This window comes from Phocoena phocoena, chromosome 12, assembly GCF_963924675.1.
Source record: "Phocoena phocoena chromosome 12, mPhoPho1.1, whole genome shotgun sequence".
NCBI classification, from domain to species: domain Eukaryota; kingdom Metazoa; phylum Chordata; class Mammalia; order Artiodactyla; family Phocoenidae; genus Phocoena; species Phocoena phocoena.
The window spans coordinates 50602054-50628353 of record NC_089230.1 but is presented as its reverse complement, the minus strand read 5'-3'; the positions used below and the strand labels follow the sequence as shown (position 1 = coordinate 50628353).

Sequence of the window (26300 nt, the reverse complement as noted above, 5' to 3'; positions counted from 1 at the left end):
CCCACCAAATCATTGTTTTTCAATGTTTTTCAAACATTGAAAAAGATCCAAATATCAAATGTAATTTGAATAAAGCATATATAAAAGCTTTAGTTTTGAAGATTCTAAAGGTGCCACAGACCTACTTCTTCTACAAATAAAGACTGATATGCTGATTATCAGAGAAGGAAACTTTGGACTGTTAGGTTTTCCAGCAGTGGAACTTTGTTAGTATGTAGAGTTCTTGATTTTGGTAAATAGGGTTTATAATTTCATGGACATTTGATTTTTCCCCCAGCTTTATTGAGATATTATTGACAGATAACATATGTAAGTTTAAGGTGTGCAATGTGATGATTTGATACCTGTATACATTGCAAAATGATTACCATAATAAAGTTAGTTAACACCTATATCCCTTCACATAATTACTGTTTCTCTTTGTAGTAAAAACATTTAAGATCTACTCTTTTGCAGGCCTCTCACTGCTGTGGCCTCTCCCGTTGCGGAGCACAGGCTCCGGACGTGCAGGCTCAGTGGCCATGGCTCACAGCCCTAGCCGCTCTGCGGCATGTGGGATCCTCCTGGACCAGGGCACGAACCCATGTCCCCTGCATCGGCAGGTGGACTCTCAACTACTGCGCCACCAGGGAAGCCCCTAAGATCTACTTTTTTTAACGACTTTCAAGTATATAATACTGTATTGTTAATTATAGTCACCATGATTCCCAGAACTTATTCATATTATAGCTGAGAGTTTGTACCCTTTGACCAATATTTCACCATTTCCCCTACCCCACAGCCCTTGGTAACCACCATCCTATGAATTACGCTTTTTAAAAATTCTGCGTGTGAGAACATACAGTATTGTCTTTGTCTGACTTATTTCAGTTAGCATATATGGGCATTTGATTTTGATGCAGATGTTTAAATATTCATTTTGGTGGACTTGTTAAAAAAAATTGTACTCCTAAGAAACTTTCTGTAAGGGTAAGCCATAATGTTAGAATAAAATGCACCTTCTTCACAAAATGCCAGAATTATTAGTCAGTGAGAAAAAATTGGTGGCAGACTATTAGGCTGCTTTCACCTACCTACATAAAAATGTTTTCTTTAGTAAAAATTTGAAAAAGTTATGAGCAGATGACTATGCTATATGAGCAACAAACTATAAAGAATAAGCATTTATGAATACTTTACTTTTGTTATCAAATAAAACTTATAGCCAGGTTAATCTGACACATTTAATGTATGCATAATTGTTATTGTGCTGTGAGGTAATTAGGCATAAATGGTAAGTAAGTAGTTCATGTAAATCACTATAACTAGAATTACTTTTACACAGCCAAATCAAGCATTTCTAGAGTCATGGAGGGAGAGAATTAAAGAGTGTGGAGCTACTCTGAAAGTCTCTGTTTCCATTAATCAGGTGTATACAGGCAGCCAGGTTTTTTCATCTCTGGGGAGGAGAAACCATAGCCAGAGAGACCTGGGAATTGGGAAGAGGAGTGGGGAACAAAATTCCTTTTCCTTTTCTCCTGCTCTTCACAAAATAATTTTGCTTTTCCCTCACGAGAAATTATTATTTCAAACTTCCTTTTACAACCTATGGTCTTTTATTTGGATACCTCTCCTCACTCTGCCAAGAACAATGCATATAGCAGGTAGAGACGACCTGTGTTGCCTTGAATCTGGCTCATCTAAGGTCTTCGTGCTTTCTGTGATCTGGCTTCTAGCACCTGGAGGCCATGAATAGGATACCTGGAATGCTGGGCTGTGGAATTTTCTCTCAGGAGATGCAGGAGGCCTATTGTCTGGGTCGCTTCAGTTATTTATCCAAGACTAGGCAGTTTGCTGGTTTTTCCTCAGTTCCTCCCTTCTCTCCCCCAGCTAAGGAAGTGAGAACTTACACTCTCCGTTCCTCTTCTTAGAATTGGCATTTCCTATAGGTGAAGTAGGTTGAGCAGTGTGATTTAGGTAAAGCCTCCCTGTTTCCTGGTAATTTATCCTTCAGAACATCATAAGCAACACTGAGTATGAAATAGACATCTATAGCTACAGCTTTATTAAAGACCAGAAATATTTTTAAATGAATATTTTCTTGTATCAAATTTTTATGAAAGCCGAAACAAAAGATTATGTCCTAACCCAATGACAGCATTATTTGTAAGGAAGTGAGTCAAACTGCATTGTTTTTTGAGAACTAACACATGCCAAAGACTCATTTAAAATCTGAAATTTGAGAGAGTGTAATGGGCCTGCTTCAGTCTCCAGAATAATTAACAAATGTATCCAATTACATTTTAAGTTTTGTCATGGTTCTGAAGGTAAAATTATGCCGTCAACGTAGATGAGAATGTCTTTTTTTTTTGAGTTTTTTCTTCCAGTTTTATTGAGATATATTTGATATATAGCACTGTATAATTAAGGTATAGAGCATACTGATCTGACTTAACATGCATAATGAAATGATTACCACATAAGTCCAGTGAATATCCATCATCTCCTGTAGATTCAAAATAAAAGAGAAAGAAAAAAATACTTTTTTCTTATGATGAGAACTCTTAGGATTCACTCTCCTAACAACTTCCACATATAACATACATGAGTGTTAATTATATTAATCATGTTGTACATTACATCCCTGTTATTTATAACTAGAAGTTTGTACTTTTTAACCACCTTCATCCAGTTCTCCCCCACCACCCCCTTGCCAGATGAGAATGTCTTTTATAAATTCCTTAAAATAAATTTAAAGAAAAGGGGTATAGCCCTATTTTATAATGTCTGAGATAGGAATTTTATCTGTCATTGTCCACCAAAAATGACTACTTTGGTTATGGCAGCAGAATTATGTAGGCCATAAGGAGGCATTAGAGCCATGGAATCTATGCTGAGATTCTGGTCAGGTCTCTAGATCAGGGGTTGGCAAATATTTTCTGTAAAGGACCATGTAGGAAATCTTTTAGGGTTAGGGGGCCATATGATCTCTGTCATAGCTATTCAGTTCTGCCATTGTAGTCAGAGTAGCTATGGATAATTAAAAAATAAATGTATTCTGATAAATATTTATTTAGACAAACAGATGTCAGACTGGATTTAGCCTATAGGCCATAATTTGCCAACCCCTGCTATAGATGGATGACTGCTTCCTGACTAGATTTGAGGGCTGGTGGGAGACCATTAATAGTATTCAAGGTTCTCTTGGAACTGTACTTAGTCTAGCTTTCCAATCTGATTTTTCATTACTTCCCTTTATGTATACCTGCCTCTAGTCGACAGAACTATTCACTGATTTATTATATAGACAAACAGACAAATGGAACAAAATAGGAAGTCTAGGAGATACATGGAGACTTGATATACCATTGAGTTGACACTGAAAATCAGTGGGAAAAAGATGGTCTAGTCAGTAAGCAGGGATGAGACAGTTGATGATCTTTGTGAAAAGGAAAATAAAATTAGGTACCTACCTCTCTGAACATAAACATAAATTCCATAGTGTCAGTGTTCTAAGTTTAAAGTGAAATTTTAAAACTTCTTGAAGAAAATATAGAGGGTTATCTTTGTGAACCTGGGGAAAGGAAGACTCTCTTATACAAGATATGAAAGTTTAAATTATAAAGGTAAAGTTGGATACACTTGACTCTACTAAAATTTAAAACTTCTAGTCAACAGTAAGCACCATAGAAAGGTGAAAAGGCAGACCACAGACTGGGAGAAAATATTTGCATCAAAAGTAATTGACTAATAGATTGACTATAATAATTGACTATATATATCTAGAATATATAAAGAACTCCTACCAAAAATAGAAAAAAAAATCAAACAACTTAGTAGAAAAATGGACAAAGAAGAGTCTGTTTTGGGGTGATAACTAGCAGATGCCACAAAAATAGATAAGTAAATCAGAACGTATTTTTTAAAATGGAATGTTGAGATGATAAACTTCATAATTAGGATTGTTAACTCTGAGCAAGAAGGGCACAAAGGGGGGGCTTCAACTCTATCTAATGTGTTATTAAATTTTGGAATAAATATTTCAAAATATAAAGATTTGATAAAGCTGAGTGGCAGGTAACCAGGTATTCAGTATTTTCTCCAATTTAGCGTGTTTATAATATTCCATAATAAAAATATTTTTAAGTGTAACTGTGAGATATTTCAACAGGTTAGTTGATTTAAGAAAATAATTTTGAGGAAATTATAACTTTTCCTGATAATATAATTCTAGACTCTACTAGTTCAGCATTTGCTTTTTACGAATAGACTGAGTGAGGAAGGGGTATTATTAGCTCAAAAAGTACTCAGCAAGACATAGGGAATATCTTAGTAAGAGGTTTTTAGCGATGAAACTTCTTTCCTCTTTCTGGAATCTCATGAGCTGAGTTTTCTTGGCCTTAAATCTTTTTCATGAATGCCAGATGTTTCTGAGTTCTATGTACATTGGACTTAATCTTACCCCATGTTCAGCAGTTTGTCTTTTCCAGGTAATGTGTCCATTTTACATACTGGGGAAATAATTAGCCAAGTGTCTTCTTGTCCTTTAGGAGATTAATACATCTTCAAGGTGAGCACTGGGGAAAGAAGTTCTATTGTGTAGCTGGGAAAAGCAAATGATTTTTCATTTTACAGAAAAATTTATCATGCTTAGCTAGAAAATGTATCTCTTTGTTTATCAGAATGCCTGGAATTATCATATATAAATTCAGTTCAACAACAACAAGAAGAGTTGGTCCTCACTATGTACTATGTATCCATGGAGCCAAGGATACAGGTATAATTAAGGTTAATTAAGGCGTATGTCCCTGTCTCTTGCCAGCCTCATCTGTCTTTGTTCTCTGCTGGCAATAAAAGCAGCAGCTGTGACAAGCTACTTGAAGATTGTTAGACAAGACTGGGGCCTTCTCTTGCCTTTGGGTCTTTGTTAAGGCTGCCTGTCCCCCCATCCTTTTACTGTAGCCTGTCTCACATGGCCCATCTGGTGACCACATGCTCCTTTAGTAAATACCATGTCATTGTTTTCTGGATCTTGTAGGTCTGCAGAACTTAGCTCACTGCCTGATACAAAGTAGGTGATCAATGCTCAATCCATGTTTCTGGAATAAATGAAAAAAACATGAAGATTTGAATGAATAACAAAGCAATCACTGAAGATTCACAAAATAATTCTCTGCTGACTCTGAAGGCAGTTGTCCTGGTGGCTGTGAGCCTATCCATATGTCTGTGTGAGAGCATAGGTGTCTCTGTCAGTTTTATTGTTTTTTTAAAAAAATTAATTAATTTATTTATTGGTTGCGTTGGGTCCTCATTGCTGTGCACGGGCTTTCTCTAGTTGAGGTGAGCAGAGGCTACTCTTCGTTGTGGTGCGTGGGCTTCTCATTGTCGTGGCTTCTCTTGTTCCGGAGCATGGGCTCTAGGCACATAGGCTTCAGTAGTTCTGGCACATGGGCTCAGTAGTTGTGGATTGCGGGCTCTAGAGCGCAGGCTCAGTAGTTGTGGTGCACGGGCTTAGTTGCTCCACGGCATGTGGGATCTTCCCAAACCAGGGCTAAAACCTGTGTCTCCTGCATTGGCAGGCGGATTCTTAACCATTGCGCCACCAGGGAAGCCCTCTGTGAGTTTTTATATTCACTTGCTTCTCTGTGGACATGTTTGTGTTCTCATTTCCTCTATAGTGTCAGTTCTTTGAAAATCCAGGAGAAGCCTGGAAGGCCACTTTAATCCCTCAAATTCAGAACCTCAACTAGGTTCAGACTGAGGAATATTTTCTACATCCTTCTTTTGATAAACTCCAGGTAGGTTTGAGAATTATGCTTAAGTCCTGGACATCCCTCTGAACAAGTGGTGGACTGGAGTAGGTCACACCTAGCTTATCTTCACCTAAGCTAGTCCAGAATTCGTATATCAGGAGTGAGTGAACTGGAAGGATTTGCTGGAGAAATTGCCTCCTGTCATTTGTCTCCCACTGACACACATAGGCACTTAGAAATGCTTGTTGCTTGAATGCATGCAACATTAAAAAGTCATTTGCATCTTCAAATTCTGTTATAATCAGAAATTGAGCCATTTCTTATGCTAGTTGTAGAGGTTTAAACTCTGCCCCCCACACTTGTTTATTATTTAGGTACTTAAAAGGCTTAATTATACTAGTAAACTGAACAAATTGGTGTACTTTAGGTTACAAGGGTTCTTTTGCAAATCAGCTGATGGCATTTAAAAAAAGATTTTCATTTAAAGAGCATTTGTGGGTGCTAACATATAGTTCAGTTCTTTAGCTTTAATGATCGTCTTAGAAACCTGAAGTGATCTACTTTTATTAAACAGTGGTCTATGTTGAGAATGATATAATGCTTGTTTTTAAAAGATGTAATTATGCTCTGTATTCCAGCTGGAATCACTATCATTTTAGGAGTTAGTAATGGAATGGTGAGGGGAGTAGGGAGAAACAGGAAAAGGAGTATTCCTACATTTTAAACAAATGAAACCAACTCTTTATTTTAAAGCATCACCCTTATTATCTAATTGTCCTAATGGAAATTATACTTGACTAGCAGGTAGACAGTAACCCAGAAAGGTGGAGGACATGCTGTTTTAATTTATAACTTTGATGAGAATCACCTTGGATTTTTTTTTTTTTTTTTTACGGTACACAGGCCTCTCACTGTTGTGGCCTCTCCCGTTGTGGAGCACAGACTCTGGACGCGCAGGCTCAGCGGCCGTGGCTCATGGGCCCAGCCGCTCCAAGGCATGTGGGATCTTCCCGGACCGGGGCACGAACCGGTGTCCCCTGTATCGGCAGGCGGACTCTCAACCATTGTGCCACCAGGGAAGCCCACCTGGGATTATTTTTAATGCTAGAATTTTAATATCATAAGGAACAAAGGATAAAGTTAGAATGATTAAATCAAAATATTTGGAATGATGGATGGCAAATGTTTACTTTGCAGGAGTTAAAGGAATAGTTTTGAAAGCAATTGTCTAAAATGCAAATATGTAGATATTTTAGAATAATTTTAGACTTAGTTCAAAAGTAAAAGTAATACAGTAATTAATCACCTTACCAGATTTTGTTTTGTTTTTCGCAACTTTTTATTTTGAAAAATTTCAACAGTACACTTAAAAGCACTAATGGTTAACATTTTGCCACATTTGTTTTCTTTTTTTCTCTCTCTCTCTCAATATTTTTTCTTTAATCATCTGAAAGTAAGTTGTAACATCATAACACTTGACCTCTAAAAACATCATTATGTATTTCCTAACAAGGACGTTTTCCTGAATAACTATATTACCATTATCACACCCAAGAAACTTAACATTGATGTAATGATATCTAAAATAGGGCCACCCGATTTAGCAAACAAAATTACAGCATGTCCAGATAAACCTGAATTTCAGGTAAATAATGAATAGTTTTTTAGTGTATATATGTACCATGCAATATTTAGGACATACATGTACTAAAAAATTATTTGATATCAGTGTGAAATTCAAATTTACCTGGCATCCTGTATTTTATCTGGCAATCCTAAATATGAAGCCCATATTCAGATTTCTTCAGTTGTCCCCCAAATGTTCTTTTAACTGTGTGTGTTTGAATCCAGTAATCATGCTTTACATTTGACTCTGTCTAATAAAATTTTGATAGAATAATTATCAGATATTTACTTTAAAAAGTATAGTCCTCACGTTCAAAAGATTCTCTATGTGGAAGTGGGCTTTTATGTATATAAAATTCAAATCATAAAATTTTTACTAAATTTAGTGGTTTGGAGTGCATCACTAAATGCATAACAGCTAGGACCCCAAACACTTGTGACATCAGCACATTTCCTTATTGGACAATTGGCAATTTATTCATATCATTTAAAAAAATTTTAATGACATTTTTCTGATAGCTGCTCTTCTTATTATCCTCCCTTTTGATTTAGTATATAGTATTGTAATACTTATTAAAGTAAGTCTCCTAAACTTGACATACTCTCTTGACTAGATACCTATGAGTTTAGTTTTTATTTTTAGATTCCACATATAAGTGAGTTCATACGCTGTCTTTCTCTGTCTGATTTATTTCTCATAGCATAATGTTCTCAGTGTCCATCAATTTGTCACAAATGTGGATTTCTTTCTTTTTTAATGGTTGAATAATTTACATTGTGTGTGTGTATAACACTTAAGTTGTTTCCATGTTTTGGCTATTGTAAATGATGCTGCAATGAAAAAGGAGTTGCAGATATCTTTTTGAGCTAGTGTTTTCATTTGGATAAATTTCCAGAAGTGGAATTGCTAGATCATATGGTAGCTCTATTTTTAACTTTTTGAGGAACCTCCATACTGTTTTCCATAGTGGCTGCACCAATTTACATTCCTACCAACAGTGCATGAGGGTTCCCTTTCTCCACATCCTCACCAACACTTATTTCTTATTATTTTGGTAATAGCCGTTCTAACAGATGTGAGATGATATCTCATTGTGGTTTTGATTTCATTTCCTGATGATTAGTGATATTGAGCATCTTTTCACATGCCTTTTAGCCATGTGTATGACTTCTTTGGAAATAATGTCTGTTCAGATTTTCTGACCATCTTTTAATTGGATCGTTTTCTTCCTGTTGAGTTGTATGAGTTCTTTGTGTATTTTAGATACTAAAATATCACATATGATTTGAAAATATTTTTTCTCGTTTGGTAGGTTGCCTTTTCATTTTGTTGATTGTTTCTTTTGCTTTTTAGTTTGATAAAGTCCCATTTGTTTATTTTTGCTTTTGTTGCCTTTGCTTTTGATATCAAATCCAAAAAGTCATTGCTAAGACCAGTGTCAAGCAGCTCACCACCTGTGTTTTCTTTTAGGAGTTTTATGGTTTCAGGTCTTATGTTGAAGTCTATAATCCATTTTGAGTTGGTTTTTGTGTTTGATATAAGTAATGGTCCAGTTTCATTTTTTTTCATGTGGCTGTCCAGTTTTCCCAACACCGTTTATTGAAGAAACTATCCTTAAATCTTGGCTTGTTTGTATACCCTTGGCTCCTTTGTATACCCTTGGCTCCTTTGATATAAATTAATTAATCATATATGTGTGGATTTATTTCTGGGCTCGCTGTTCTGTTCCATTGATCTGTATGTCTGTTTTAATACCAGTACCATACTGTTTTGATTACTATAGCTCTCTCTTGAGAATAGATACTTTCAGATACTTTTATAAATACTTATATCAAACCATTAAAATGGCCTAGTAAAATATATTATGACATCAGTTAGAATGCTTTCAGTTGTGAATAACAGAAAACCCAACTAAACTAGGTTAAATAACACAAGTAATCATTGGCTCATGTAGAAGTCCAGGGATAAGTATGCTTCAGGTGCAGTGTATTAGGCCCCTGACTCTATTACTTACTTGGAGATCTTGATCTTGCCCTCTTGATTATTTTGGCTTTGTGTTCAGCTTGGCTTATCTCAAAGTAGCAAACTAGCATCACATCTACACAGCATACTGCCCAGAAGACTAGAGCTTCTCTTTCACCTAGAGTTGAACAACAGAACTCTGCTTGACTGAACTTAGTCATAAGCTCACCCTTGAACCCCTCATCCAGTTGTGGAGGATAGAGCTGGGAGTGGGATCATTCTCACCTAAAGGACATGGCTACTGCACAGGTATAGAAGATTGTTGAGAACAATCTGAAAGCCCTGAGGCGTGTCCCTCCATTTTGTCAACAGATCTGTTTCACTGGTTAGTTCACTCTTCTCTGTAACGATTCTCTAGAGCCTTCTTAGCTCCCTTCAAGCTGAACTACACTTCCCCTATCACTTTCAGCAAATGTCTACATCTTTATAAAGAGAAAACAGAAGGCATTGGGTTGGACCTCCTTCCACTTCCTATGTGAAATTGCAATCCCAGAAGTTTGGGTGGACGTGAGGGAATGTGAGGGAAAGTCAATATCTTAGTATGAGATTTTTCTATTTTTAGCTATCCTTCCATCATTTATTTCTAATTTTATTCCATTTTGGTTGGACTACAGTGATTCTTTGGAGTTTATTGAGGTTTCCTTTATGGCTTGGAATATGCACAGTATTTGAAAATGTGCTCCATGTTCTTGAATGTATTCTTGATTTGTTTGGTAGAGTTTGTATAGATATAAAATAGCTTAAGTGTACATTAATGTTGTTCAGATCTTTGAGAAGGGTGTGTCAAAGGGTGCGATGTTTCTTCTTAGTGGTCCATAGGTTTGGATAGAAGCAGGTATCAGTACATGAAGTTTACAGTCTTCAGCATGAGTGAGTGGGCCTTGTGATTAGGTGTGCAGAGGTGGGCAGTGAGTGGGAACTCCCCAGTGCCGTGTCCTGCACCCAACAGATAAGGAAATGGCTGGTTGTAGAGTTGATGTGGCTTACCCAGAGTCACATAGCTAATAAGTAGCCGAACCAGAATTTGTACCCAGATCTTTTGAGTTCAACTCTAATACTCTTTCCTTATATCTTTTATGCTTAGTGGAGGTAGGTGATAGCTTTCCACTGTCTTCCAACATCATCCTTAAGCTTACCATCTGCACAATCTGTAATACAGTATCACTGGATCCTTATCAAAAACACATTAGAGAAGGTGTCATCATCCTACTTCACAAATTCCCTAAGATATAAGTAACATGAGAAATCTTACAACCGGTCACTAGAGAAACTTATTCATGTTCAGATCTTCAAGTCTTTGTCTAGTCAGTGTTAAGTAGGTGTATTTTAGAGGTTGGGCGTGTATCAGAGCGCTGTCAGGAAACTGTTCACAGCACTTTAAAGACTGAATCGAGATGACTTAGAGAGTCATGGGCAGGGCAGGCCTAAGGCAGCAAACAAAGGATGGAGGAGTGAAGGAGGAGCCTGCAGAGCTGTAGCTGTGGCATGAGGACCTAATGATTATGGAGGGATGCAGCTCTGCTAGAGACACAGCACTGAAGCAGGGAAGCAACGGGAGAGAATGACCCGGATTTCTCTCCACCTCCTCCCTCCTATCTCCTGCAAGTAGTGCCTCCCAGGGGCTGAACCCAGCTAGCAGCCAGCCAGCAAGGTTGCCCCCAGGGTAGAGAGCAGGATGAAGGAGGCTTGTGGAGGATGGGAGCACATGTAGAACCCCAGCACCCAGGAACTATGCCAGGGTGGAGTGCTCTGAGACATAGGAACACATTACAGGAAATTAAAACATTGGGAAAGGAAATTTAATGGACCTGAAAAATAGAGTAAATTGTGAGAAAATGTAAATTAGGAGCATGTAAATTATGTGGTTGCCTGTGTCGTTATTTTGAAGAAAACTGTGTGAACCTAACTCTCCCTGAATTGACCACTATGAATAAAGAATTAAAAAACTTCTTTAGAACCCATTTTACAGCCTTCTAAATAGTCTTACTGTTCTCCATTCAATCCTCTGATTTTCCCCTTAAAATATAGTTTTAAATCCTTTGAAATAATTTCAATAATTTTTGGAAGACTGAAATTTTATGAGGAGAAAACTAACCTGCCTCTCCAAGTGAAAATACTTAGTGTGTATATAACATAGTTTAGATAGATGATGTCTAACATTTATTGTTAGAGGATTATCCATTGTGTTTATCAATTTATTTGGAGTAAAATCTGCTTCTTAAACAGTATTTATGCCATACGAGATATTTGTGATCTCAGATGTTTGAGAATCTTTTCCTTTGATACTCTATAACCATATCTCTTTATCATCTTCTAAATATTGCCATAAAATATAATATAATATAAATTATATATGTAATAGATAATGTACTGTAATATTTGCCAAAGTGCTCTTTCAAAAATACGTTGAGTTTGGGTAAAACAGAAGATAGGCCCAAGTGATTTTTTTTTTTTTTTTTTTTAGCAGCATTGAGCTCTTCCCATGTCATCTTTTTCCCCCACCTTTGTTAAATTTTTGGCTTGAACTTCATTGGTTCAGCATATGTTGATTATATCATGACTAGATCCTGGGCTGTTTCTACAAAATGTGATGTGAAGAATTGCTATAACATTTCCAGTTACCTTATGCAAAAATTTGCTTTCAAAAGATTTCTAATGCATAGAATATACTTAGAGATTATTAGGTTGTATATAAGTTTTCTAATTTGAAGCTGTTCTAAAATTATTGAGGAGCATGATGCTTTTTTTCTGGCAAATTGAAAATAGAATAACCAGTGTACAAGAATGGTTCACATAAGATATTACACCAAGACAACTAAGAGGTTTTGGCAGGAGTGGCATCTGTTTTCAGTTGAGATTTAAGAATAGATCGAGAGTTAATGTGCAGAGGAACACAGGGAAGACATATCCACCTGGCAGAATCAAAGCAAAGAAGATCCTTTTGCCTAAACCATGGTGAAGGTTCTTTTGGAAGGGGCGTGCTAGAGTCAGAGGCTGGATTTATAGAGAAAGCTGAGGGATAGGAAAGCGAGAGAGGTTTCTGAGGCATGCTGGAGTGAATCCACAGATTAAAAAACAAAAGCATTAGGTAGTGGATCCTGAAGTCTAGCTTTTGAAAATGTTCTCTGTCAAAATATTGACTGCTCTGGTTGGTGCTAAGTGGCATAACCTTCGCTTCTTTCTGCTTTTACCCTTTCTGAACTCTCTCAGCTCTGGCTCACCTTGGTTTTTGCACAGGTGTCTAGGAACTGTCATATAGTTTGAAGGTTACTCTTCTAAGTGGAGCAAAATTCAGGAAGGTAATTTGGGTTGATAATAATATCAGGCAAAGAGAAGTTCCATTTTGTTTCTTCCTTTGAGGCCTCCATCCTCCTGTTTTGGTCTGGACTTGATTGCTTTCTTGTCCTGCTTGTGCCACTGTGGTTCTAGAGAGCAGCCCTCCATCTTACCAGGGCATTCTCCCCAGGATCCTCTGTGTTTCATGGAGCCTAGGTGTTCCTATTTCTGTTGCGGAGGGTTTTTTGAGACCCTGTATGTATGGAATGTCAGTTTCCCATTTTCACACTTGATGGATAGATTGGATGGATTGGAAATCACTGCCCCTCAAACTTTATTCAAGTTTTTATCGGTTGTTTCTGACCTGTCTCCAGCCACCCACTCCCCACCACGTTTCCCCCTGAACGCCCACCCCACTGCCACCTTGGACGTTTGTAGGATTTCCTTTATATCCCTGGTGTCTGAAATTTCAGGATTATGACTTGGTATGGGTCTTATTTCCCTCATTGTGTTGGACACTTATATAATCTGTCCTCCCAATCTTGAAATTTCGTCCTTCAGATCTGAGAAAAATCTTAGGTAATTTCTTCCTCTCTTTTTTCTCTATTTCCTCTTTCTGGAATTCCTTTTGGTCAGATATTGGACCTCCTGAATTAATCCTGTAATTTTCTTATATTTTCCATCTTTCATTGTTTATTTGTTGTATTTCTTTAACATTTCCTCAAGCTTATCTTCTAATCCCTTTTCTGGAATTTTGTTTCTGCTACCATATGTTAAATTTCAAAGTGCTCTCTTGTTCTTAATATTCCTTTTAAAAATTGCATTTTGTTCCTGCTTTATAGTTTTAATAACTTCTTTTATTTTCCTCAGCATATTAATTATATTGGTTACAGTTTTATTTTGAAGTTTCCTTTTGCTGTCTGTGTAGTCTCTGTTTCCTTGGAGTTTTTTGCCTCCTGTATATTTGCTGTGGTCTCCAACTTTCATAATGGGAATTTTTCTGTTTTTTTTTTCAAATTTCTGTTGATTCTTGGCTGTCAATTCGTTTTAGAGTCTTTTTAGATACTAATGAACTGATTGAAGGCTCCATCTTAAGAGGTTTGACTAGTATGCTTTACTGTAGGGTGATCTGATAGGGACCCAGTTCTTTCTTTGGGAGAAACCCACACTAGGTGCCTTTGGGCCTTTCTTTTTGGAAACCATTCACTTTCTTCAGAAAAAGTCTTCTGATCTCTTGTTTGCTGGGAATGAGCTAGGCTGTCATTGTTTGGGGAGCCCATTTGGGAAAGAGGGGGAAGATTACATGGTTAGTAAATTGTGAAGTGGATGTAAACTTAAGTTGTGTGACTTCAGAGCCTTGCTCTGAGCTATTATGATTCTTGCCTCCTATATTAAAACCTAAGTGGGGCTTCATAGCCTTTTATATCAAGTTTTTTGTACTTGTGTACAGTAGCCCATTTCAGTCCTGTATATATAGCACGGTTAGGAACACTGTGTATATGATGATATTCGATTATTTCCATGTTGGAGATTTATAATTTGTTCTTAATTTGCAGCTTTTTTCAAGGAGCAAACCTCCAAGGGGCCTGTATGTTTATGGAGATGTTGGTAAGTGTGTTAAAATAAGTTTTAAGTGGTCCAAACAAAAAGTTTCCCAGCTTTCACTCAGGGATAACTTCCATTTCTATCCCTCAGTACACTACCAGCAGGAACAGGATGAGGTGAGGTAAAATAGGAGAAAGGAGAGGAGTGCAGTTATCTTAGTTTTTACTTTTATTTCTCATAGGGTGACTGCAGTTGAAGGCAGGATTAGTTAGCATGTTAGGGTGCAAACATTATTTAATGTATAAAGTCAGTTGATCTCAGGGAAGGAAGTCATTTCCAGATAGGTTATTAGATAAACCAGAATCTCATTGCTCAGTGCTATTTGACTCAGGTTAATAACTTAAAAAAAATAAGCTGTTTGTTTTTACTTTTTTTAAAAAATAAATTTATTTACTTACTTATTTTGGCTGCGTTGGGTCTTCGTTGCTGTGCGCAGACTATCTCTAGTTGCGGCGAGCAGGGGCTACTCTTCATTGCGGTGCGCAGGCTTCTCATTGCGGTGGCTTCTCTTGTTGAGGAGCATGGGCTCTAGGCGCATGGGCTTCAGTAGTTGTGGTGCTCGGGCTCAGTAGATGTGGCTCACGGGCTCTAGAGTACAGGCCCAGTAGTTGTGGCGCACAGGCTTAGTTGCTCCGCGGCATGTGGGGTCTTCCCGGAACAGGACTCAAACCCGTGTCCCCTGCATTGGCAAGCGGTTTATTAACCACTGTGCCACCAGGGAAGTCCCTGAGTAGACGTTCTTAACATATGAGTAGTAACATTTCCTTGGTCATGCACTGGCACAAAGACTCACATTTTCTTGGAAACCTTATGAGCTGTCACTTACTTTCTGGATTTTCCTAATCAGTTAACGTCTTTCTTCTTCCCTGACTTCATTCTTGCTGAAGTTGTCTGTTTCTGGTTTCTATTTCCTTCAATCAAATCTTTTTCTCCAGTTTTAAACCTCTCCCTGGTTACCCACCTTCACTGATGTCATGAAGGTGGCTCCTCCTTCCTTTGACCTTATGGCTTGTCCTTCAGTTCTTTACATACTCAAAATGCACATTTAATGTAACGAGATCAACAAATTTGCATTGTGAGGAAGTGGTGGCAGAGGTTCGTTATCTTAATAAGAATTTTAGGGTAAGAAAAATAATAGAAGTTCAATAAGTAGTTATACTGCCTTAAAGATCAAAATGTTCTTTTTTGGGTCCTCCTTCTTCTTCTGATTTGTTTACTAATGCCTCTAAATGCCTGTTTTACATTTATAGATTTAGCAAATCTAATAAAAAGTATTTAAAAAGTGAATGATAGAGATTCTTCAAACTTGCAGATTTTAAAAATGTGAAAGAAGCTCAAACTATTCTTTTTCTTAGTTCATTGGCTAATTGGTATTTTTGAGACCAATGTATGCTTCTTATTTAGAATCTAATTTATACCAGGTACTTGAGCAGTTTTGTGTGTCTGCACCTTTGGGCACCGCTAGCAGATCTCATTCTGTTGTCATCTCTTATTTTTTGCCTCTTTGGAGAACGTTTACTTCCTATACCTTCACTTTCATGTTCTGTCATTGCTAAAATCTGCATCTTTGTTTCTCTTGTTACCTTAACCACTTAACCATAAATGGAGATGGTTAGTAAGGCACAACTGTTTCCACTTCTACAAAAGGACTTAAAAAAACAACAACAACAACAACTATGAAAGTTGTTGGATTTTTAGTTTGGAAAATACAGCCATATTCTAACGAATTGAAGGAGGTACGATAAATGTAATTTATCTGAATGTTTGAAGGGATTAGAAAAGATGTGTAACATGGGATATTCGCATAGGCTGGGTGTGTGGCAATCTTTGGCTAGGAACATCTTCATAATGTAGAGAGGGGAAGAGAAAGGAATTCTGAAATAGGAAGTGAGATGAACATTTTGGTGGCCATACTCAGTTTAGTTTAGAATACTTACAAAATAGGTAATAAAAGATAGGTCAAATTCTCATTTTGCGGGGGCTCGCTGGCTGGGAGAATAGCCTCGGAATGCCTTTACAAGCTCTTATTCTTTATTATTTTTCTTTTTTAGACTTGGGAAACATATTAAATTTTAAAGAGACTTGGTGGAAAAGAGATGTCTGTTTCATAGCATCCCTTTCCCTCTCCTTATTCCTGCCCTTGGCTTGGATTCTGTCATGCCCACTTCACTCTACTCTGTCTTCATAGGTATGTTGAGATGATTGGCTCAGATGGACCCTCAATACGGGAACCCCAGGAGCATTGATATCATCATGGTTCAATCTTGAAATGTTTTTATTAATAAAATGCTTATCATATCTCATGCAGAAGTCAAAAGCTGCAGTAGTAGTATTTTGTGGCTTCACTCTTACCCTGCAGCTGGCTTTCTTACAACAAGGTTTCAGCTCTAAACTAGCAGAATGAGTGGTGATGGCAGGGTTAGTGATTTCTCCCGTACATTAGAAGATAATAAGTACATTTTTGTTTGTCAGTCCCTTTTTTGCTGTCTCCTGGTTTAACCTTACCTGTTCCACATTGATAATTTCACCAGTGGAAAGCTAGACTGTTTTTAAGGTTAGGGGTTGGAAAGCAAAATTCTTCTTGGGTGGGAGGCAGTGGTGGAGGATACCACTTCCAGCTCCTTCTGCAGGAGGTCAGCTGTGAAAAGGGCACCACTAGAGGGGGCTCTCGAGTAGTCATTTTTTGGCTTCCCAACTATAGGCTTAAAAGTTAGAATTTAAAAGATTTTTAGGTTTTATAAATGACTCCCCTAGTAAGAATCTTATCCTGAGAAAATTACAAGGTTTTATTTAGGATTCTGTAGAGACCAAAGCAAAATTATGAAGCAGGTGAAATTTAGTGCTGGTTTCTTCCCTCCTTTTTTCCAACATCTGTCCTCATTCTTCTAGTCACTTGACAAATGCTTGTTGAGCACTTGCCTTGTGCCAGGCAGTCTGTTGTTTCTGGAAACGTAATGGTGAATAAAAGCAGACACAGCCTTTGCTCACCCAAAGCTTACAAACTGTGGCAATGGCTTTGAAACATTTTTAAACATGACTCACAGTAAGTAATATATTTTACATCCTGAGGTAGTATATGCTTGGGTGTGTGCACACCACACACATATATATACATACATACTTATAAACATCTTTGTCCTGTAAGATTTCCTACAACTTGGATTTTGCTGATGCATCTCTGTGGTGTGATGTGAGTCCTCCAACTTTGTCTTTTTCAAGATTATTTTGGCAATTCTGTGGCCTTTGCATTTCCATGTTCATTTTAGAATAAGCTTGTTCATTTCTTTAAAAAAAATCTGGGGATTTTGATTGGGATTATGTTGAAGCTATAGAGCAATGTCTACAGAGAATTGATAACTTAAGATATTGAGTATTCCAATCTATGAGCATGGTATATTTCTTCATTTTAAAATATCTTATTTATTTATTTTTGGCTGCGTTGGGTCTCCGTTGCTGCACACGGGCTTTCTCTAGTTGCGACGAGTGGGGGCAACTCTTCGCGGCAGTACGTGGGCTTCTCATTGTGGTGGCTTCTCTTGTTGCGGAGCACGGGCTCTAGGCATGTGGGCTTCAGTAGTTGTGCCTCACGGGCTCTAGAGCACAGGCTCAATGGTTGTGGCACACGGGCTTAGTTGCTCCGCGGCATTTGGGATCTTCCCGGACCAGGGCTTGAACCCGTGTCCCCTGCGTTAGCAGGCAGATTCTTAACCACTGCGCCACCAGGGAAGTCCCTAAAGTATCTTCTTTAATTTCTCTCAGTGGTGTTTTGTAGTTTGTAGTGCAGAGGTTTGCCATATTTTTTGATAAATTTATTCCCGTGTATTTTACTGCAAATGGTATTGTATGTTAACATTTAAATTTCCAGTTGATCACTGCTAGTGTATAGAATCAATTGATTTTTTGGATGACCTTTCTAAATTCAATTATTAACTCTTATAACTCCTGGTTATTTGGTAGCTTCTTCAGGAATTTTTGTGAACGTAATCATATCTGTGAATAAAGACAATTTAACTTTTTCCTTTACAATTTCTATGCCTTCTAGTTCTTTTTCTTGCCTCATTGCATAGCTAGGATGCAGTACAATGTTGAACAGAAGTCATGAGAGTGGATGTCCTTGCCTTGTGTCAGATTTTAGGGGAGAAGTGTTCAGTCTTCCCTAGTTAAATATGATGTTAACTGTAGGGTGTGTGTGTGTGTGTTTGTGTTTGTGTGTGTGTGTGTGTGTGTGTGTTTAATGTATTAGTTTTTTTATTGTGACAACATATATATAATATAAAATTTATCATTTTAACTGTACAGTCCAGTGGCATTAAGTACATTGATATTGTTATGCAAACGTCACCACTATTCATCTCCAGAACATTTTTATCTTCCCAAACTGAAACTCTGTACCTATTAAACAATAACACCCATTCTATAACCCCCTCCTTCCCAGTCCCTGGCAACCACTGTTCTACTTTTGTCTCTATGAATTTGACAACTCTAGGGACCTCATGTAAGTGGGATCATATAATATTTATCCTTTTGTTTCTGGCTTATTTCACCTAGCATGGTATCTTCAAGATACTATGTCAGAATTTCATTCTTTTTTTTCTTTTTTTTTGGTTCTTTTTTAAGGCTGAATAATATTCCATTATATTGTATATACCAATTTTGTTTATCCCTTCATCTGTCAATGGATGTTTGGGTTGTTTCCATCTTCTGACTTCCGTGAATAATGCTGCTGTGAACATTGATGAACAAATATTTGTTTGAATCCCAGCTTTCAATTCTTTTGTGTATATCCAGAAGTGGAATTGCTGGATCATATGGTCATTCTGTGTTTAATTTTTTGAGGAACTGCCATACTGTTTTCCATAGCAGCTGCACAATTTTACATTCCCACCATTAATATACAAGGGTCCCCATTTTCCACACCCTTATCAATACATTATTTTTCTGTTTGTTGTTTTCATAATAGTTATCCTAATGGATGTGAAGTGGTATCTTGTAGTTTTGTTTTGCATTTTTCAAATAATTGGTGATATTGAGCATCTTTTCAGTGTAGGTTTTTTGGTATTTGTCCTTTATGAGGTCGAGGAAGTCTGCTTCATTTCCTAGTTTGCTGAGAGTTTTTATCATGTATGTGTGTTGAATTTTGTCAAAATTTTTTTCAAACGTTGTGAGATTATATAATTTTTATGTGTTGAATTTTATTTTGACAGGGAGTTAAATAAGTTACTTGCATGCCACTTTGATTCCTTTGAAGTATTTTTTTAATTGAAAATTTCATTGAGATAATTACAGATTCACATACAGTTATAAGAAGTAATTCAGAGAGATCTGTATACACTCATTTCCCCTCTAAGGCAACATTTTGCAAAACTATAGTAAAAATATCACAGCCAGGTATTGACATTGATACAATTCACCAATCCTGTTCAGATTTCTCCAGTTTTACTTGTATAGTCATCCCTTGGTATCCACAGGGATTGGTTCTAGGGGTCCCCAAGGATATCAAAATTTGGTGATATTCAGGTCCCTTATATAAAATGGCCTAGTACAAGGAATACAGTCAGCACTCTGTATCCATGAGTTTTACATCAGCTGTGCTGTACTCATTTATGTGTGTATTTAGTTCTATACACTTTATCACCTCTGTAGGTTCATATATCCATCACCACAGTCAAGATACTGAACAACTGTATCACCACAAGAATCCCTTGTATTGCCCATAATTTTATAACCATACATATCCACCCTCCATTTCTACATCCTGGCAGTCACTAATCTGTTCTCCATTTCTAAAATTCTGTCATTTCAAAAATGTTATATAAGTGAAAAAGTATGTAACTTTTTAAGATTGGCTTTTTTTTTTTTTCCACTCAGTGTAATTCATTGGAGAGTCATTCAAGTTGTTGTATGTATCAACATCTCTGGAAATTGTTTATCACTCAGTTTCCTAGGGGTTCATAACACAGCTTCCCTTGCCTCACATCATGTATCACCCTACGCATGAGCAGCTATTATTCAGCCAAAGACTCAAGAGTGTCCACCTGTTGGTTTCTGGAGCTCTTTCATTATATAGCTTCCTCCTCTCTGGCACTTTGCCTTGCAAATTTCACCTGCATTTTGGACTCCCATAATCCTGATCTCTCTTAACTCACTCAGACCTGGGTGTTTAACTTGGATTCACCTTCTCTGTGCAGCAGTCTGGAAGCCTCCAAGCTAAAAGTTGGAGTGACATAGGGCTCATCTTCTTAATCCAGTTGTCTGTTGATGGGCACTTGGGTTGCTTCCACGTCTTGGCTATTGTAAATAGTGCTGCTGTGAACATTGGGATGCATGTATCTTTTCAAGTTGGTGTTTTCATTGTTTCCAGATATATACCCAAGAGTGGAATTGCTGGATCATATGGTAGTTCTATTTTTAGTTTTTAAGGGGTCTCCATACTGTTTTCAATAGGACAGGGATTTTTGTTAGTTTTGTTCACTGCCATTTCCTAATAAGCACCTAGAATAGGGCCTCACACATGGTAGGCATTCAATGAAAATATGTTGATTAAATAAATAAGAATATTTTATTTATGGTGACTTTGATATTCAGAAGTTTGAATTTTACATATTCTAGTTTATCAGTTTTTTCCTTTATGATTTCTTCTTTTTGCTTTTATTTTCAGAAACTTTTTATATGATGGTTTTGTTACATTTTAAGCACATTTTTGAAGAAGAGCACAATGATTACGTTCAAATATATATTGTTCACATTTTTTGTTAGATAATTCATGACTTCTTTTCTGGATCTATAAGTATACTATGCTTCATGCAGCAGAATTTGAAACTTTATTAATTCACTTCTTTGTGTAAATGTAATGATATAAAATTTGCTGCTACTCACTATATCAAGAGACTTGTACCGAATATTTTTGCAAAAAGTTACTTTTCAGTCTAAGTGGTCTTCTCATTAAAAATCTGTCTGGTGAATTGTATTTTCTTTTAAAAAATTATTTATTTATTTATTTATTTGGCTCGCTGGGTCTGCATTGCAGCCTGCATGCGGGATCTAGTTCCCTGACCAGGGATCAAACCCAGGCCCCTAGCATGGGGAGTGCAGAGTCTTAGCCACCAGGGAAGTCCTGTGAATTGTATTTTCATATACAAAAAACTTTCTGACAATTCAAATGGCATGGTCCGAAGTCATCTTATGGAATGGAGGAAAGCTCAACAGATTTAAGACTCAAATCTTGCTTCCTGAGCTGCCTTTGAAGTTAGTATAATAATTGCAGCTCCTGCAAGGAGAACCTGGACGCTTTGGTAAGGTGGTGGTGGAGGAAGCAGTGAGGATGCGAGACAAGACCAGCATCCCCTGGCCTGCCTGCTGGGGAATGCTGGGTGTGAACCAAGCTTGACCACTGTCAGTGTCCCCAAAGCTCTGGGCTTTCTGTGAGGGAATAGGCTTCCTGTGCGTGCCTTGTGAAATGCTCAGGCTGTTGACTCTTCAATTACTAATGTGATTGTAGTGATTAACAGTTTGAGTGCTGAAAATTAGATAATTTAATTATAAGGGTTAACTGTATCTGAATTTCTTCAAGTAAGCCTCATTTTGAAAGCCAATATTCTCAGCTTTTTAAAAAAGTGTTATAGGACTTCCCTGGTGGCATAGTGGTTAAGAATCCCCCTGCCAGTGCAGGTGACACAGGTTTGAGCCCTGGTGGGGGAAGATCCCACAAGCCATAGAGCAACTAAGCCCATGTGCCACAACTACTGAGCCTGCACTCTAGAGCTTGTGAGCCACAACTACTGAGCCCGTGTGCCACAACTACCGAAGCCCATGCGCCTAGAGCCCGTGCTCCTCAACAAGAGAAGCCACCGCAATGAGAAGCCCGTGCACTGCAAGGAAGAGTAGCCCTCGCTCACCACAACTGGAGAAAGCCTGCGCTCAGCAACGAAGACCCAATGCAGCCAAAAATAAATAAACAAATAAATAAATTAAAAAAAAAGTGTTATAATTGGCAATTCTCCAGCTCTAACATCTATTATTTATTTTCAGTGTTTATGTTAGGTGCTAATCTGTATTTTCTTATTTTTCACTGGTAAATTTTCCTATAGTGCCTAAGACAGTTCCTCATCCTTTGTAATGGCCCAATAAATAATTAATTAATTAAAGTTATTTATACTGTGCCTTTTGGAAGAGAAACTGAAGAATGAATAATCTGTAAATCTTGCCAGTTTAAAAGCATAGTTCTCTGGAGGAAATACTCCCTGGAGTGCTAACTAAATATTGTATTTCTTAAAAACAGGATTTTAACAGAAAAGAATAATATCAACATTTTATTTTTAGATAGTTTAGCATAAGACACAAACACTGCTTTTAAAAAAGTTAACATAGTCATAAGCTTTCCAGTAGCAGAGTGTGGTTTCATTATCCCAAAGCTAATGAACAATCATTAGAGCAATCAGTACATACTGTTTAATAGTTTTTTTTTTTTTTTAAGGTACAGGGAAAACAATGGTGATGGACATGTTTTATGCTTATGTGGAAATGAAGAGGAAAAAACGGGTTCATTTTCATGGTTTCATGCTAGATGTTCACAAAAGTAAGTTAATGATCTGAAAGAAGTGATTTAAATGGACAAACATTACAAGATAATTTTCCTCATCTTAAAGTTCTTAATCTTTTAAAAAATTAGATTTTTGCTAAAAGTAAGATTTGTATTTGGTTTCATTTGTTTTGTGCTATATTGAAGCAATTAGTAATGTGTCCAGAGTTGGTCCTAGAGACAAATTCATTACTTCCAAATCAGAGAACAGAGGTTACTCTATGAAGGTCAGGCATTTTCTCTTTCTACTAAGGATCAATAAGAAATCTTTAAGCCTCACCTGTTTCACAAAGGAAGGCCTTTTCCTCTGTGTCACCTTAGCATGTAGGCATTCAGTTTGTTCTTGTATGTATGCTTTATTTCTTTGTCAAGGGTATGTTATTTCATCTTTGCATTATTTGTTTACTAACTATACTGTAACCTTCTCAGGGCAGGAATATTGTACTTTTCTTAGAATACTTTCAGCATTTAGTAACATAGAGTGAATGAAGTGGGACTGGCCAGAAACAAGGGAACATCCTGATTAGATATGCTAGACATAGAGGGCACGATCACTTCCTTTGCCTGCATCTCTGAAATCCTCAGGGCTAAGATCTGTGTGTTGATCCATCAGTCACAATCTGATCATCTATTCTATCACTTTGTCATCTCTGAAGTGATTGAAGAGTGGACATGGAATGACCACAAAGTGTTCTTACAACCATGGGAATATAGTAATACGTGAACAACTTATTTGAGGTGGAAAAACTGCAACCAACCTCAATAATCATTTTTGTTTGTATGTGAAATTTAAACTTCATTTTTATGTTCACACTCTGTTTCATTTAGAGATTTTAAAAATATGTTTTAGTTATCTAAAATATACTGTTAATACAATATTTGATTTGTGTTTAACTTCATCCATTTAAGGAATACACCGCCTTAAACAGAGTTTGCCAAAAAGGAAACCAGGATTCATGGCTAAATCATACGATCCAATAGGTCCTATAGCTGAAGAAATCAGTGAAGAAGCAAGTCTTTTATGTTTTGATGAATTTCAGGTAAGGTAGAGATGTTTCATAGATGTAGAATGGTATACTGAAGGAAGTATTAGTATTTAAATCCTGTTCCTGATTTTATCAGTTTTATAAATTGATTTAATTCATTATCTCTTATGACTTTAATTTTATTATCTAGTCCAGGGGTCGGCAAACCACAGCTTGCACGGGGCAAATCTGGCCCATCTGCTTTTGTATGGCCAGTGGGAAGAGGAAGATTTTTATATTTGTAAAAGGTCATTAAAAAAAGAAAAAGAAAATGTAACAGACACCGTATATGGCTTGCAAAGCCTAATATATTTACTATTCTGCCTTTTATAGGAAGTTTGCCTACCCCTATTTTCTAGTCAATGGATTCACATTTCCCCTACACCACGATGGAGATAATATAATTATTACAAAATAATGTCTTTAAAGATGTTTGACTGTTTTTAAAAGTGTTATTAAAAAGAAACAGGTGATTCACACATCTCATTTAAGCTTCACCACTTATCTGTTATGAAGGAAGAGAATTGCCCTAGTTGAAATTTCTTTTTCCCCCCTAGTTGAAATTTTAAAGTTTGTTCTAGTTTTAGGATTCAAAATTGTGCATTTAAATTGGTAATACATTATTTCCTGATCTTTATTTCTTATAAGAACAAAGCATCAAAGCAAACACCATGTCTTATGCTTATTCTGTATCCTACATCATATCCAGTGTTATAATAGTAGTAATTAATAATATAACAGTAACAATAATAATAATAGAAGATACTCTAGGTTAAGAATTACTTTCTCTTTATTTGACTGCTCTTTTTAGTAGTTATAAAATGTAATAGTTGGTTTTTCTAAGTTGCTTACCATAAGAGCAATTGATTATTGGAATGAAAATAGAAAAATCCACAAGGACTGAATATAAGCTTAAAAACAGGGCATCACACCCAAAGCTTTTTTTTTTTTTTTTTTTTATAAATTTATTTATTTAGGCTGTGTTGGGTCTTGGTTGCTGCGCGCGCGCGCGGGCTACTCTTTGTCGCGGTGCGCGGGCTTCTCATTGCGGTGGCTTCTCTTGTCCCGGAGCATGGGCTCTAGGCGCGTGGGCTTCAGCAGTTGTGGCCTGCGGGCTCTAGAGCGCAGGCTCAGTAGTTGTGGCGCAGCTGCTGTGGGCTTAGTTGCTCTGCGGCATGTGGGCTCCTCCCGGACCAGGGCACGAACCCATGTCCCCTGCATCAGCAGGCGGACTCTCAACCACTGCGCCACCAGGGAAGCCCCACACCCAAAGCTTTTGAAAAAATATTTCTGGGGCTTAGTGCAGAAACTCCTGTCTCATTGCCTAGAATAAAGGCCCAGAGAACTTTCAGGAGTAGCAGACTAACATTTGTTATATGCCTACCCTGAGGCAGGCCCTGAGTGATTCATACATCTCATCTAAGCCTCACAGTGTATTTGTAATGAAGTGAGGAAATTGCCCTAGTTGAATTTTAAAGTTTCTTCCAGTTTTAAGATTCTCTGAAATTATGCATTTAAATTGGTAGTGAGTTATCTCCTGTTCTTCTGTGCTTAGAAACCTGGATTAGTGGGAAGATGATGTGGCCAGGATGCCTTTAACCCAAATGAGGCATGTAGGTCTCCTCTAGCAACTCGATACTCATAGCTAACAGTGGTCTCGATTTATGATAGAGGAGAAAGGAGAATTTTTACCAGGAATGGTGTTATACTGAACCATCTGGAGAGGAGGAATTTTTATTTCTTTCTCCCTTCAATCATATTCAGACAGCCTGGCATTCACACTTTGTATTGTAGAACTACAAAGGTCTTCAAAAGAAAGGCTTATGGAAAAGAGATGTTCCTCTGCTACTCTGAACGTACACTAAGTACACTGGTGTACTGCAGAAAGAGAAGGGCCTCATTTAGTTCTAAAAATAGCACCAAGTTAGCAGTTATGTGGATTTCAACAACAAAAGTCAGTGTTGAATCAGTGAAGGCCATTTCTCTTGGTATCTCATTATGAATCTTTTAACCAGAATATCTCTAAACAAAATTGAATCGACACAGGTAAATTTTTTTTTCCATTTAGAAACAGAAGTTTTATTGAAACAGGGAAACAAGTGATGTGAACAAAGCACTATTTCTATATGTTACTTGTATTGTGTCAACTTTTTAAAGCAAAATAAACTTATACACGACTCGGTACCTTCTCCTTTTGCCACAGTTATCAGGTATTTGTCACAGTTAAATTTTTTTTTCATATGGTTTTTATTCTTCAATTTGTTAATATGGTGTATCACATTGATTGATTTGCGTATATTGAAGAATCGTTGCATCCCTGGGATAAATCCCACTTGAACATGGTGTATGATCCTTTTAATGTGTTGTTGGATTCTGTTTGCTAGTGTTTTGTTGAAGATTTTTGCATCTGTATTCATCAGTGATATTGTCTGTAA

At 37.1% G+C, this 26300-nt stretch overlaps 1 protein-coding gene across 3 annotated transcripts in view; it reads left to right on the top strand.

The window, feature by feature from the left end:
* AFG1L (AFG1 like ATPase) overlaps nucleotides 1-26300 on the top strand; it is a 199920-nt gene that overhangs the window by 33302 nt on the left and 140318 nt on the right. For all 3 annotated transcript variants that reach the window (XM_065889073.1, XM_065889074.1, XM_065889075.1), the window contains exons 3-5: nucleotides 14214-14265; nucleotides 22736-22837; nucleotides 23750-23880. In XM_065889073.1, the coding sequence (XP_065745145.1) occupies nucleotides 14214-14265; nucleotides 22736-22837; nucleotides 23750-23880 (285 nt within the window). The remainder of the gene's footprint in view (nucleotides 1-14213; nucleotides 14266-22735; nucleotides 22838-23749; nucleotides 23881-26300) is intronic.